This window comes from Onychostruthus taczanowskii, unplaced genomic scaffold, assembly GCF_017590055.1.
Source record: "Onychostruthus taczanowskii isolate IOZ18803 unplaced genomic scaffold, ASM1759005v1 scaffold45, whole genome shotgun sequence".
Lineage (NCBI taxonomy): Eukaryota > Metazoa > Chordata > Aves > Passeriformes > Passeridae > Onychostruthus > Onychostruthus taczanowskii.
In genome coordinates this window covers 50,266-63,058 of record NW_024502014.1, presented here as the reverse complement: position 1 = coordinate 63,058, position 12,793 = coordinate 50,266, and the positions used below count along the sequence as shown (strand labels likewise).

The 12,793-nt window shown below is 43.0% G+C and overlaps 1 protein-coding gene across 1 annotated transcript in view; it reads left to right on the top strand.

Moving 5' to 3' along the window:
- The window catches only part of ATP13A4 (ATPase 13A4), a 36,536-nt gene extending 29,670 nt beyond the window's left edge, over window positions 1-6,866 (top strand). Inside the window, exons 24-30 of the mRNA XM_041414407.1 lie at window positions 199-295; window positions 1,013-1,085; window positions 2,344-2,518; window positions 2,956-3,164; window positions 4,033-4,121; window positions 6,173-6,253; window positions 6,645-6,866. Coding sequence (XP_041270341.1) covers window positions 199-295; window positions 1,013-1,085; window positions 2,344-2,518; window positions 2,956-3,164; window positions 4,033-4,121; window positions 6,173-6,253; window positions 6,645-6,866 — 946 coding nt within the window. The remainder of the gene's footprint in view (window positions 1-198; window positions 296-1,012; window positions 1,086-2,343; window positions 2,519-2,955; window positions 3,165-4,032; window positions 4,122-6,172; window positions 6,254-6,644) is intronic.
- Window positions 6,867-12,793: the final 5,927 nt, after the last annotated feature.

Sequence of the window (12,793 nt, the reverse complement as noted above, 5' to 3'; positions counted from 1 at the left end):
TTATTGAACAAGATTTCTGCAAGTGAAGATTTTACTTTCGTTTAGGTCAGATTTTATTTATTTCACCTCCCAGCAAGATACTGGTAGAGGCCTCTCTGCTTGTGACACATCCCTTGTTTTTCAACAGCCTTTTGGGAGAACTGGCACCAGGACAGACCCACCACCTAATTGCTGTACTTTATTTATGTCTTCACACAGGGAAGGTCGTGCTGCTCTTGTCACTTCCTTCTGCATGTTCAAGTACATGGCACTGTACAGCATAATTCAGTACCTTGGTGTTCTCCTGCTTTACTGGGTATGTATTGGGAACACATTGGCTGGAAGTGGGTAAGCTGCTATTTCCTTGCAGGAGAAATAGGGCATAAAAGCCACATGAGACTGGGAGATGGAGATTTACCTTTACCTGAGCTGCAATCTTTTGTGGTGTGATCATAAGGTCCTCCAGTAGAAAACTGGCAAGATTCTTCCCATTAACTTCAGCCAGAGGGCTCGAGATCCAAGCTGGGCAGAAAGAAAGTTGAGATACTGAATGGTGTTTTGGATGAGGGCATATGTCTGTGAAAAGGAAGAATCTGGTGTAAGCATATGCTGTTATAATTTATTCAGCATTTAAAACATGAATTAACTTGACAGTAAGCAAATCCCCTGGAGTGCCTTAAACCACTTTTGCATGGCTTTTTCCCAGATGGAGAGGAGGGCTTTGTGTTCAGAAGTAACCCAGCAGTGAGAAAGCAGTCTCTTCAAGTATTCTCTTTTATTGCCTGGAGTGAACTGAAAGTGTAGTTAGTCCAAACAATGTGCAAGATGAGAATATTCACCGCAGGCCCAATGATGAGGAACCTGTTGGCAGGGTGGTGAAATGTGTGGTCTCCTTATCTGCAAAGTAGCCTTTGAGAACAAACAGCAGAGCAGGAGCTGCATGGATATAACATGGCTTTCTGGAGACAATATAAACATGCCCATGGCAAATGTCTGATTTGTGATTTTTTTTTCTTTGTTTTCCTCTTTTCAGCAACTAAACTCCTTTGGGAATTACCAATTTTTGTTCCAAGATCTGGCTATTACCACCGTAATTGGTGTGACAAGTAAGCCCCTCAGTCATCCTAAGTAATTAATGAGAGAATGATCTCAAATATTTGTCTCCTCCTTGGAAATACATAATTGTACATTGAGAAGGAAAGAAAATGGAGGCCAAGCTTTCTGCTGACTAAACCTCCTCTATGTAGAATACAGGATGTTTGGATTAGTAGAAGAGGGGTCTTGTTTGAGAAAAGCTCTAAAGATGGGAAGTACCTAGTGGTGCATTTGCTGAGTGTGTAGGTTGTTGCTAACTGGGCTGCTGTCTTTAGGACCAAGGAGTAAACCCACACCAAGTGCAGTGGAAAGTCTCTTCAGGCACTTTCCTGTTGACTTAGGAAGGCAGATTAAGAAGACACCTGGCTCCATGCCCAAATGAAAAAGTAGGGATTAGTTTTTACAAGTCCAGCTCACATTTGAAGCTGTGTAAACCAGAGCCCTGAAAGAAAAGAAGAAAATTGAGAAGAAAGAAATGACAGCTGTCAGACACTACAGAGCAGGGAGCTGTAAGCCAAGAATAAGAGGGAAAACCTGTGCTGAGGAAGAAAGACAATGTTATTGAGACAGAGTAAGTGCAGGGAAGGTTTTAGAAGCAGGAATGGCAAGGAGAGGGCCATGAAAAGCATACAGCAAAACCACATCCTGGTATGTTCCACCCTTGCTGGAACACAGACAACAGGAAAAGACTTTAATGAAATCAAGGCTTAAAAGGTCAGCCACAACAACACTGCGTGCCAAAAGCTACATTGCTGTAAGTAGTTTATCTGAATTTGCATTAAAGCTTTGTGCATAACTCTTTTACTCAAAGTCTGGATAATTTTGTTAAACCTAAGAACAGAGGAAAACCTGTTGTGTCAGGCAATGCTGTCCTTCTCCAGCTCAAATAACCTGGTTAGGTGTTTAGTTCAGGAGGATGAACAGAACATGGGCAGCAAAAATTCCCAAGCCACAGCTGGCAAGTGACAGAAAGAGAAGAGCATAAGTATATGTTCATAGTCTTGGGCCTGACAGTAGCTAAAGAAAATAAAAAGCCAACATTTTATTTTTCAAAAATACCTCATGATAGATGACATTACTAATGTACTAACCTCTTCTGTGTAAATGTGATTTTGTAAGAAAACAACTGTGTTTTGTACTTGATACAATCTTTGTATGTTTTATTAAGACTATTACAGACTGCAAAAGTGCCATTGATACAGTCACTATTACACAGCATCACTGCCTGTATTTTGGACACACTAGTAAACACACCTGTGCATATTTCAGTGAGTTTCACACGTGCCTATCCAAAGCTGGTCCCCTACAGGCCTCCAAGCCAGCTCATCTCACCCCCATTGCTGCTCTCTGTTGTGCTTAACATCCTCTTCAGCCTCAGCATGCAGATCTTCGGGTTTGTGGTGGTCCAGGAGCAGCCTTGGTATTCCCAGACTGATATACACAGGTAGGACTTTCTGTCCTCTTTCTGGGACTCTGGATACCACAGGGTTGACCTGGTGGGGCAGTTCTGTGTGAAGCTATTGATCAGCTGAACTGCAGGCCTGATGTGCAGCTGCAGCAGACCCTGTGCTGCCCACAGGGTGCAGACACTTTAACCAGTGTTGCCTGAGGTCCCTAAGCTCTCCAGCAACCTGCCACACACAGTTCATGTGGTAAGAATGCTTCTGCTGAGCACAGAGAGGAGGATTTGATTGCAGGAGAGACCAGGTCTGAGCTCAAGCTCTAACAAGTTCAGCAAGCTCAGCCAGTGGTGAGATTGAAGGCATTGCCAATAACCTATATCATGGCTTTGAGGGAGGATTCCTGATATTTAATAGTGGAAGATGGGGGAAATAACCAGGACAATGATCATTTCCTGAGCAGTGTGACGCTCTTTTTCAGTGCCTGCCTGTCAGTGAACAATCATGAGAAGAATTCATCCTCCAGCCTGGGGCTCCACGGGGTGAGAGATGGAGCCCATGAGCAAGCAGACAATGGCTTCAAGAGCTATGAAAACACCACAGTGTGGCTGCTAAGTACCATCAATTGCCTCATTGTAGCACTGGTGTTTTCCAAGGGAAAGCCTTTCAGGCAACCCATATACACCAACTGTAAGTATGGCGAGAGAAGAAATTATATATAACTCAACTTATATATGCAGGTCAGTTTAATAGGGAAAAATTTAACTTGACCAAAATTATGTCAGCCAAAAAATCAGGAGAAAGACTGTCATGTGAAGGGAAGATGAGCACATATGTTTGTGACAGTTCCAGAAGATGCAGTGAGTCATGGAAGAGCTGGTCTTTTTCTGTTTGGGACAAATCCTGCAGCATGCTTTTAAACTCTCTTCAGCTCTTTTTAATATTTTTTTACTGAAGAGTTAAAATAATGCAGCAGGTTTCATGGCTTTGATGTTTTAGTATAGTAATAGTGAAGAGGGGGCATTCCTTGTAGAGAGCAGAAAAGTGGGTCATTGGTCTCCCAGAACAAGACAAAACACAAATGAGTGGGTGGAGGATGAAGTTCAGTGCATGCCAGCTGAAGAACAAATGAATTTACTCATTATTGGAACATTTATCTACAGATGGAGTTGAAGGCAGCATTCCTAACCATATTAACAAAATCAAGAATATATCCTGGCTGTTTTCTGAATCACAGAATATACTGTGATCAGAGAGAGACTCACTGGAAAGCTATAAAGCTTCTCAGATATAGAAGGTCAAATCAGTTGTTCAAAATACCCATTTGGTGTTTTAAATTTGTGGCTACAGTGCTTGTCCCACACTCATGTATATCCACTTGATTTAGTAAAGCTGGGGTTTCTGTTCATTTTTCTCTTGCTGAAAATTCTTTTCTAAATCATGGATTCTTTTGATGACTGTGTAACACAGAAAATTATTACAATCTTCTACAGTAAAGGCAAACAGCTGAAATTGCTCATAAATCTGTGGGTTTTTTTCTTTGCTCTTGTCCCTTCAGATGTGTTCATACTGGTGCTCATAGGGCAGCTGGGCATTTGCCTCTTCTTGATGTTTGCTGACATTGATGATCTCTACTCCAAGATGGATGTGAGTATTGTTCCAAAGGAGATTTTCTTCCTACTGCCAGTCCATTATAAGCACACTGGGATTGTTTTAACGAAAGACACAGACTTTTGCATCTCTAAATAATATTTAAAGAGGTGGATTGTAGATGATGGGATTATAGAAACTTCTGGAAATACAGTGTCTCCAAACTAGTATCTGTGCATTCAGTGGGACAGCTACACATGTAATTTTGATTGTTTCAGCACATTGTCCAAGCAACAGAAGACAAAATCACTAAGCTTATGTGTGGTATGTTGGTGGCTTGTGAAGCCAGGAGCAGAACAGGGCTGGGCTCTGCACATTTAAAATAAAGCACCGTGTCCTTGTGTTTGTCAAGCTGTGCTGCTCTGAACAAAGATCCTCTTGCCAAAATCTGCCGGTTGGCTCTCAGAGCAGCTCTCAGTTCCAGTCCCCAGGCTTTTCAGGCTCCCCGTTTAAATTTTAGGTAAAGTTTCCCAAAGTAGGATTTGGGTTTAGAACAATTGTAAGGAAGAGTAGTGGGGCTGCCATGGCAAGAGAGGATCTGTCTTGATCCTTGATTAATAAATACCAATAAGGCTTGACTTATGTCGTCTGGCAGAATGCAAGCTGGGAGTTTTCTTGTGCAAATCCATCCCAAGGGAAATGTGAGGGAAGGATAAGATCTACATCAGCTGAAGGATGGGGTTGTCAGTGGAGCTGACAATTAGTATGTTGAGGCTGGGAGATATTAGCCTTCTTTACTGTGACACTCTCACAGTCTTGCTGTAGGAGTCACAGGAACAAAACATGACAAGCACCATGCAGCTGTTTTTTTCTGTACATTTGCAATCAGAGCAGTGGCCTTGAGTCACAAGTGCTGAACACAATGCAGCTTCCAGTCCTGTATGTTTGCGTGTCAGTTAGCAAGTCTGTTTAGACATGGGATTAATGGAATTTGTATAAAGAAAGATAGTCAAAGGGTCCGAGTCTCTATTTTAAAAGTCAAACAGCCCACTTACCGCTCTTGCCTGTAACTATTTGCAGAGCCCGGCTCAGCAGGCAGACCCAGTAAGAGAACCTGCCACGAGATGGCACTTCAAAGCAAGTCACCGTCCTGTTGTGGACTGTGCTGGCACAGGACATTTTTCAGCACTGCAGCTGCGAGGGGATAAAATGCTTTTGGGGAGAACTGCAAAACTCCCAGCCCAAGAAGTCTGGAGGGAATTCACTGGAATTGCTGAGAAGGGAAAATGAGGGAGTAGCAATAAAAACCTCTGCAACAGCCTAGCCCTGGAGAAACTGCAGATCGTGGATCTGAGCTGCATCTCCAAAAGCAGCTGAGCTACAGCCAGAGCCAGCCCCATCTCTGGGAAGCTGGAACTGGGTTTGGGGCTGAAATACTCAGTTTGAACTATTTCTTAATATTGGAAAGTAAAAAGACAGTTAGATTTCCTCTTGCAGATCTAAAGCATGGTTTTCTCTGTTTGCTCTACTGCATCATAGATTTAAAAGCATCTTTATCAGTAATTCCTCAAGACAAATAGCAGTATTAGCTCATCAGCAGGGTAAGCCATTTTGGGAGTCTGGCTTTTTATGACATGAAGCTGCTGAAGCTGGAACACAAGTCATGTAAGGAGTGGCTGAGGGAGCTGTGTTTATTTAGTCTCAGGAAAAGGAGGCACAGAGGAGACCTTAATTCTGTCTACAGTTACCTGACAGGAGGTTGTAGCAAGGTGTCACGTTTTGTCTCCCATGTAACAAGTGGTAGAGAGAAAATGGCCACAGGTTGTGCCAAGGAAAGTTTAGACTGGAGATTAAGAAAAATTTTTAACTGGAACTGTTACAAACTGAACAGACTGCTCAGGGAAGTGGTTAAGCCATCATCCCTGGAAGTATTTAAAAGAAATGTAGCTGTGGCACTGTGGTGGACTTGGCAGTGCCAGGTTTATGGTTTGGCTTAATGACCTTTAGGATTTTTCCCAACTTAAATGATTCTGTGTCCTATTGCACAAGTACCCACCAGTGTTTACTGTGGACTCATTGCTGAATAGCTTGTCCTGCTTTTTCCCCAGCTCGTTTGCACCCCTACCACGTGGAGAATCTCCATGGTGGGAATGCTTGCAGTCACACTGGCTGTGTCCTTTCTTGTCGAGGTGAGTGTGCATCATTGGATGAGCTGGTCAGCACTAATTTGTGAGGAAAAATGGTCAAGTCTTGTCCTTTCTCCCTCCTCCTCAGCCCAGTTTGGGAATATCTAGTAAAACAGGAGTAATTACTGCTATCTCACCCTTGCTCCCTTTTCTTAAAGCACTCCATCTGAATGATAAGGGAATGCAAGACATGGCCACCTTTTCTTTCCTCTGGTGGAGAACTCTGGTGGAGCTGGTGTGAAATGTGGTCAATAAAAGGCTGTTTAAGGGACATGGATGAGCAGGGCAGGTGGGAGATCTGGGTCTCCACTATGTGCCCCATGCTTGTACTCTGGTTGAAGAGTAAATGGCTGTCCAGGTCCTCTTAAACCCTCTTTTCCTTTTACCTTTTCAGGAAGCTGTCATTGAGAACAGACCCCTGTGGCTGCTTCTGAAAAAGGCATTTGGGTACCACTCAAGGAGCCACTACAAGAGGCTGCAGCACATGTTGGAGCAGGACCCAGCCTGGCCACCTCTGAATGAAACCTTCTTCTCAGATTCTGTGACAGTAACAGTAGAAGGAAATATGGGAGGCCATAGCAATCCAACATTTGACAGCAATGAGGACTCGCTCTAAAGGAAACTGCAGAGGACACATACCCAGGACAGTTGTATTTGACCCTAAAAGGACTCAGTGACTTAAAAAGAGGAAGGGCTGACTCATTACTGATCTTCCATTCTAGGAGTAACCAGCTCTTGCTTGCACCTAAATTAACTGGAAGCACAAAATCTTCTGCAGTAACATAAAGCCACAGTGATGTTTCCTCTGTCCCCTTGCCCATATACAAATGGCTGCCAGCTGAATATTGGTAAAGTATTTGTGGTTGAAACACCCCACTGCTGTGTCCCTCTGTTGAACTGCATTATGCAATCCCTAAGGGTGGGAGATGCTCCAGATGAAAAGTAGCTAATTGCAAAGCAGCAGTCCCCTCTCAGATCTCTTTTGAGAAAACAAGTAGAACTTACTCCTGATAGAGGCTGCTGAGCATGGGCGTCCCTGGGGTTTCCCATGGAGTTTCAGATATTGCTACTCAGTGTCTTCTTTTTGGAGGTTTTAACCCTTGTGGCAATACTTGGCTTCCAGAACTGAAAGGGGATGCAAACAGCCAAAACTTTCTGGAAGTGTCCACTCCCAGCACCATTGTGCTTTTCCCATGATGGGAACAAGAAGCACTCTCTTGCTAGCTCACTGCTACCAGGAAACCTGTTCGCCCTCTTAGTTTTTAGCAAGTGATATTTGCATTTTATGAGTAAAAAATTGTTGACCTGTAAAGCAGAATGATTTCATTATTTAACTTTTGTTTTGGCAGGGGGTATTTTTTCAGGATATCCATTAAACTGTAGAATGGAAAGTATTAATTACAAATTATGATCTCATCCTTCAAGGACATGCTGTCCTGTGTGGAGTGAGCTTGCTTTACCAGGGCAGGTTCTGCACAGCAGGAATGCCTCCTGGCATCAGTTTTACCAGTGCCAAAAGAAGCAAGTATTGAAGGGGTTATTAACCTCAAGGAGCTAAGGCCTGAAATAAAAGATGTGGAACCAGCTAGGTCTCAAAATAATTTTTTAAAAATTCAGTGGCATGCTCTTAAGTTGAACCATCTGAGGTTTAGTCTGTGGTTTCTCCATAACTGTAGATGCAATTCAATCATCAGCTCATATCCCTCATCTGTTAACCTTTGATGGAGATTTTTATTCAGTTTTCTGTGCTGTATTTGCCATACATAAATGCAACAACACTGCACATTCCCACAAGTGTTACCTACTAAGAAAAAAGGAGCTTCTACCTGCACATACTCTCTCTTAGCCCACTGATGTTAATCTGCCTTTCTCCTCACTGCATTTTGCAATTTTGGTCCCTGGCTGGATAAAACAACAAGGTAGTCAATCAGAAGGGCTTTGGACCAAGAGGAACACCTCCTTCCTTGGATAAGAAGTGTAGGGGAGCTGTGCCTTCTGAGTTGACTTCACAATTTGTTTTCCACTCTTAGAGCTAACCCATGTTTTTACTGGGTGGAGCTGAGAAGCACTTTATTACTGGAGAATGTATTTCCCCACCATTGTGTGCTAAAGCACTCATGTGCTGCTACAAAAAGCCAGGAAACTGGCAAGCTGGGAATCATGGGAAAGACTTATTTGGTTTTTAGATTTAAAAATCACCTTGGGAAACAGAGAGCAAATCAGAGGAAATCATTAATTGTTTTAAGTCAACATATCTGCACCAGAGTAGAGTCTGAAAATAATCTAGCCTGAACCTAAAATAACTAAAACAAAGAAATAACAACTAAGAATAAAAAGAAAAAAATCCCAAAAAACTTAACCAAACAATATTTCAACTTGAAAAAAAACATTTATTTGACTCAAAGCAGTTTTATAATGATTTTGACAAGTTTGACATAAGCAAATGGAGTGAATATCTTCCTACCTACAGAAGTTTACCTAATAGTAAATGCCTGTCACAAAGCCACACAGCTTGACACAAACTAGAAATATTTCATATTAATTCCTCGAAGTGTCTCCAAAGTTTTCATGGTTTCCCAGTTCACAGCAAAAGCCACTGGAAGGGGAAGGCTAGATGCTCTCTGCGTTCCTTACAGCTTGAGGCACCGAAGAGCAGGTTTAGTGGAGCTACTCCTGACATCCTGTCTTTTAGATATAGTAACATTTTTCTGAGGACAAAATTCACTGTCCTATTATGAACTGCCTGACAAAACTAATATGTTGCTGGATGTGATACAGTGACAGCAGCAGTAGCATTGCAGACCAGGCTTGTGGTTTATGTTTAGATATCACTGACACTATAAAAGTATCAAGTCTTGGTAAGCCTGTGGTAATTGTTGGGTCGAGGAGATAAAGGACCGCTTGCCTGCTGCTGAAATACAGCCTTGCCTGCAAGAGGGCAGAATTCAGATGCTGGGTAATGTTTAACCTCTGCCACTCTAAGCACTGTAATCACCTCTGCTCCTTTTCAAAGAGGTCAGGCAGTCAGGCCAGCACTTGGGGGGACAGTTAGGAAGATTCCACCTGGGAGCTTTGGGATGGGGTGACTGACACTTCATGGACATAATCCATGGTGGAAAGCTGGTGAACCTCTTTTTTGGCTATTAGCACACATTCCTGGCAGAAGGTTGCAGGGAGTGATAGGAAGCTGAGGAGGTGCTGCATGCTTGTAACAGCTAAATATTTCCCTTATGGTGACTGTGTCTCTTCTTGGAGAGCAGTACGGTCAAAGACTGATGTCCTTCTCCTCTACTGTTGGACCTCATTCCTGACAGAATTTTTCTGTGGAAAGGGACATCTTGCCTCCTGACTGAGCAGCAACACAGACCTGGAGTGCTTGTGATTTTGCAGCTGCTGGAACCACAGCCAAATCACATTGGCCCTTTCATGGAGGCTCTTGCTAATGGTCTTTGTTTTAGTCCAGCTAAGGCACACTTGTTCCTCTTTAACAGCTTTGGTTTAGTGGTCCAGAAACTAAAAATCACCAGAGAAATGCTGCTGCTGGACTTGCTTGTGGCCTCAACAGCAGAGCAATGCACAGAGGGAAATATTTGCAAAATTGCTATTTTTAATTTATTTTTCACCTCATAACTTCCTTTTCTCCCACAACATAGACAAAGAATGTTTTTTCCTGCATAAATAAGGACATACTGCAGGACTGATCTTCCTCTACAGAGGACAAAACAAATATATCTTGTGGATAAGAGGGGAAACAGTTATAGTTGATAGTTACTTGCTGAGTTTGCATATAGAAATGCCAGGCATGTGTTTCTGCATACAGGATATTGTCGTGCCATCTGTGTTCACTTTACTGGGCTATGGATGCTACATGAGAGTCCTTAAAATGGGAGACACCTGTGAATGCTGGGATTCTAAACTAGTATGTGCCTGAACTTTTACTGAAGTATGTTTGAAACCCTACAAAATTCATGAAAATTCCAGAGCTCTTGAAATGATTTGATGTTACCAACTGTCATGGATTGACCCTGGCATAGTGCCAGTGCCCCCATGAAAGGTGTATCCTCTGAAATGGTTGCTGTGAGATGTGACTCGGGAACAGAACAAAGCAGGCTTTAACTTGGGAATGGAGGGAAAAGACAACACTTTATTAATTTACACAGACACGAAAAGGAAGGGGAAAACTACATACACACAACAATCCACAATAGAATACTTTCAAAACACTCCTCCTCCTCCTCCTCTCAGTCCTTTAACATTCAAATCCCTTCTGATACATTAATTCCCAATCCAATACTCTCCTTTTACACAAGCACCCCTCAGTCTATTAGGAGAGAGAGAAGTTTCCTTCTTTCGCCATCGGCTTCCTCTTGGAAACACAGTAGAACTTTTGTGCTTTCATGTCACACACAGTAGCTGCTTGAAGAGAAATATGCCATGGTGACCGTCTCTCCTTTCATGTCCAGTGCTTTCACTACTGTCTATGGATCTAAACTATAAACCTAAAAAACTTAGGTTTTTTAAGAATGCTTTTCGCCTAGTTTTAAGACGTGGCCGCCTCTCACCATTTGGGACTCCTGTCCCCCCCATATTCACTCCCCTGGGGCCTGGGGCTCAGGAACGGAGATTCTTCGCTGAAGGCCGAGGGTTTACCACACTCTTCTTCTAGTTTTTGTTCCTTCGACTTCTTCTCGCGGCTTTATCATTCTTGGCGCCTGGCCAGCCGCCTCCCCCAAGGAGCAGTCTCTGCATTAACGGAAGAAACTGGCTTCACTTGTGGCTATGTAAGAGAAAAGTCTGGTTAAAGTCACTTCAATCATTTCCTCTATCTCGGGTGCTCATTTGCTGGCATTTTTTCCTTTACTCAAACCTTCTTCATCTTTCATCTCCTCCATCTTTTCTCAGTTTCCAGTTGAAGAGGATCAGTGTTTTTACAGCTTCTATTGTTTCAACACTAAAAGGGTTAAAAGCACAGCCTGTCTTGGCAGCGGCTGGGCACCTTGCCCACCCCTTATTTTCTCGACTGCTTATTCTTCTCTCTGGGGGGGCTGCTTAAACCATTCCAGGAACTCCTTTACCTCTGCATCTTGAAGCGGTTCCGGCTTCTCTTCCTCAAGCCGCAGGCCTTCCTCCTCCCTTACTTAGACGCAGCTGGGCAGGGGAGAGGTCCGATCTGCTCACCTGCCGGACTCTAAAGAGAGAGTCTTTTTGGGAGTGCTCTGCTCTTAACTCCTGTGTGTTCTCAGAGGCGTATCCACATCCCCAGTGGCTACACTAGGTGCCAATCTAAAATTTGGCCACTGATTGGTTTGACTATAACTTCCTAAAACCGTACTTCTAGGTCAAACCATGACACCAACATTTCAGTAGCCTCTGGAGAGAGGTTTTGAAGATAACTCCAGTGTGGCACTCTGAAAAGTTTATTTAATTTGAACTGTGCACTTCCATCCAAGGCTGAAACCTCATGTTTGAAATACTAAAGGTAGTGCCTGGAGGCAGACTGATCCTCATAAGCTTGTGGTAGTTCAGTCCAGATACAACTTCAGTGTCCAAGGGCTGGCACCCTGATTTAGTGTCTTTCTCTTTGTTCTAGTGAATGTTGAAAAATGCATTAAATTTTCAATGAGGGACCAAATTTGTCAGATGACTAATTCATTTCAGTTCCAATCTTTGTGCAGAAAACTCTTTCAATGGCTATTTTAGTACCACTAGCTCTGCAGAATAGTCTGTCGCTATTTCAGAGAATCCGAGTGGTGAGTAAATCTCCAAAAAACATCACCTAAACCTTTTGCTGTTAGTTAGTACCACCATAATCAAAATTATGCTCTCAGATATCTGTGGGGCTTGTGGCCTGTGTTAACATAAAACATAAAAGTGAGTGATGACTGTTGTCATAAGGCTGACACAATGTAGAATAGCTAAAAGTATGCAAGTACAAGGAAATCAAACCATTATTTTAGCAGTAGTCTAAGGCTGATTATTCACAGATCATTAGGTTGTCTTTTTTCCAAATAAATATCATATTCACAGTGGCTTTCTTAAATCATAAGATATCAAAGACTTTTGTGCTAACTCAGTCTTCTCCCTCCCCCATATTTGGGTAGAGTATCCTGAGTAGCAGTGACATGTCATCAGAAATGCTGCCTCTGTTAGATGGCTCTGCTGGGAAATCACATGACTTACAGTCACAACAAAGTCTGAGGTTCAACATAGCTGCTGCCAAAGAATTGTCTGCCAACATTTTCTAGCTACAGGCATGTGTAAGCTGATAAGCTGTTCCCTAGCCAGGAGAAACCGCCCTGTCCTGGGGTGCTCCTGGCACAGCATCGCCAGCCAGGCAAGGGGATTCCTGACTCCTGATAAATGTTTTATGAATCTTTAGGAAGACATAAGGCTTAGAGGTTAACACAGAATTGCAATTCCTGAAGATGGCATGGTGTGATTAGAGCTGGTGGAGGGAGTGAAGGGATGGCAGCTCTGAGGTGCACTGACCTGTTTGTCAAGATCACGTGCTGCTTAGAGCCAGGAACAACTTATGTTTTCTCC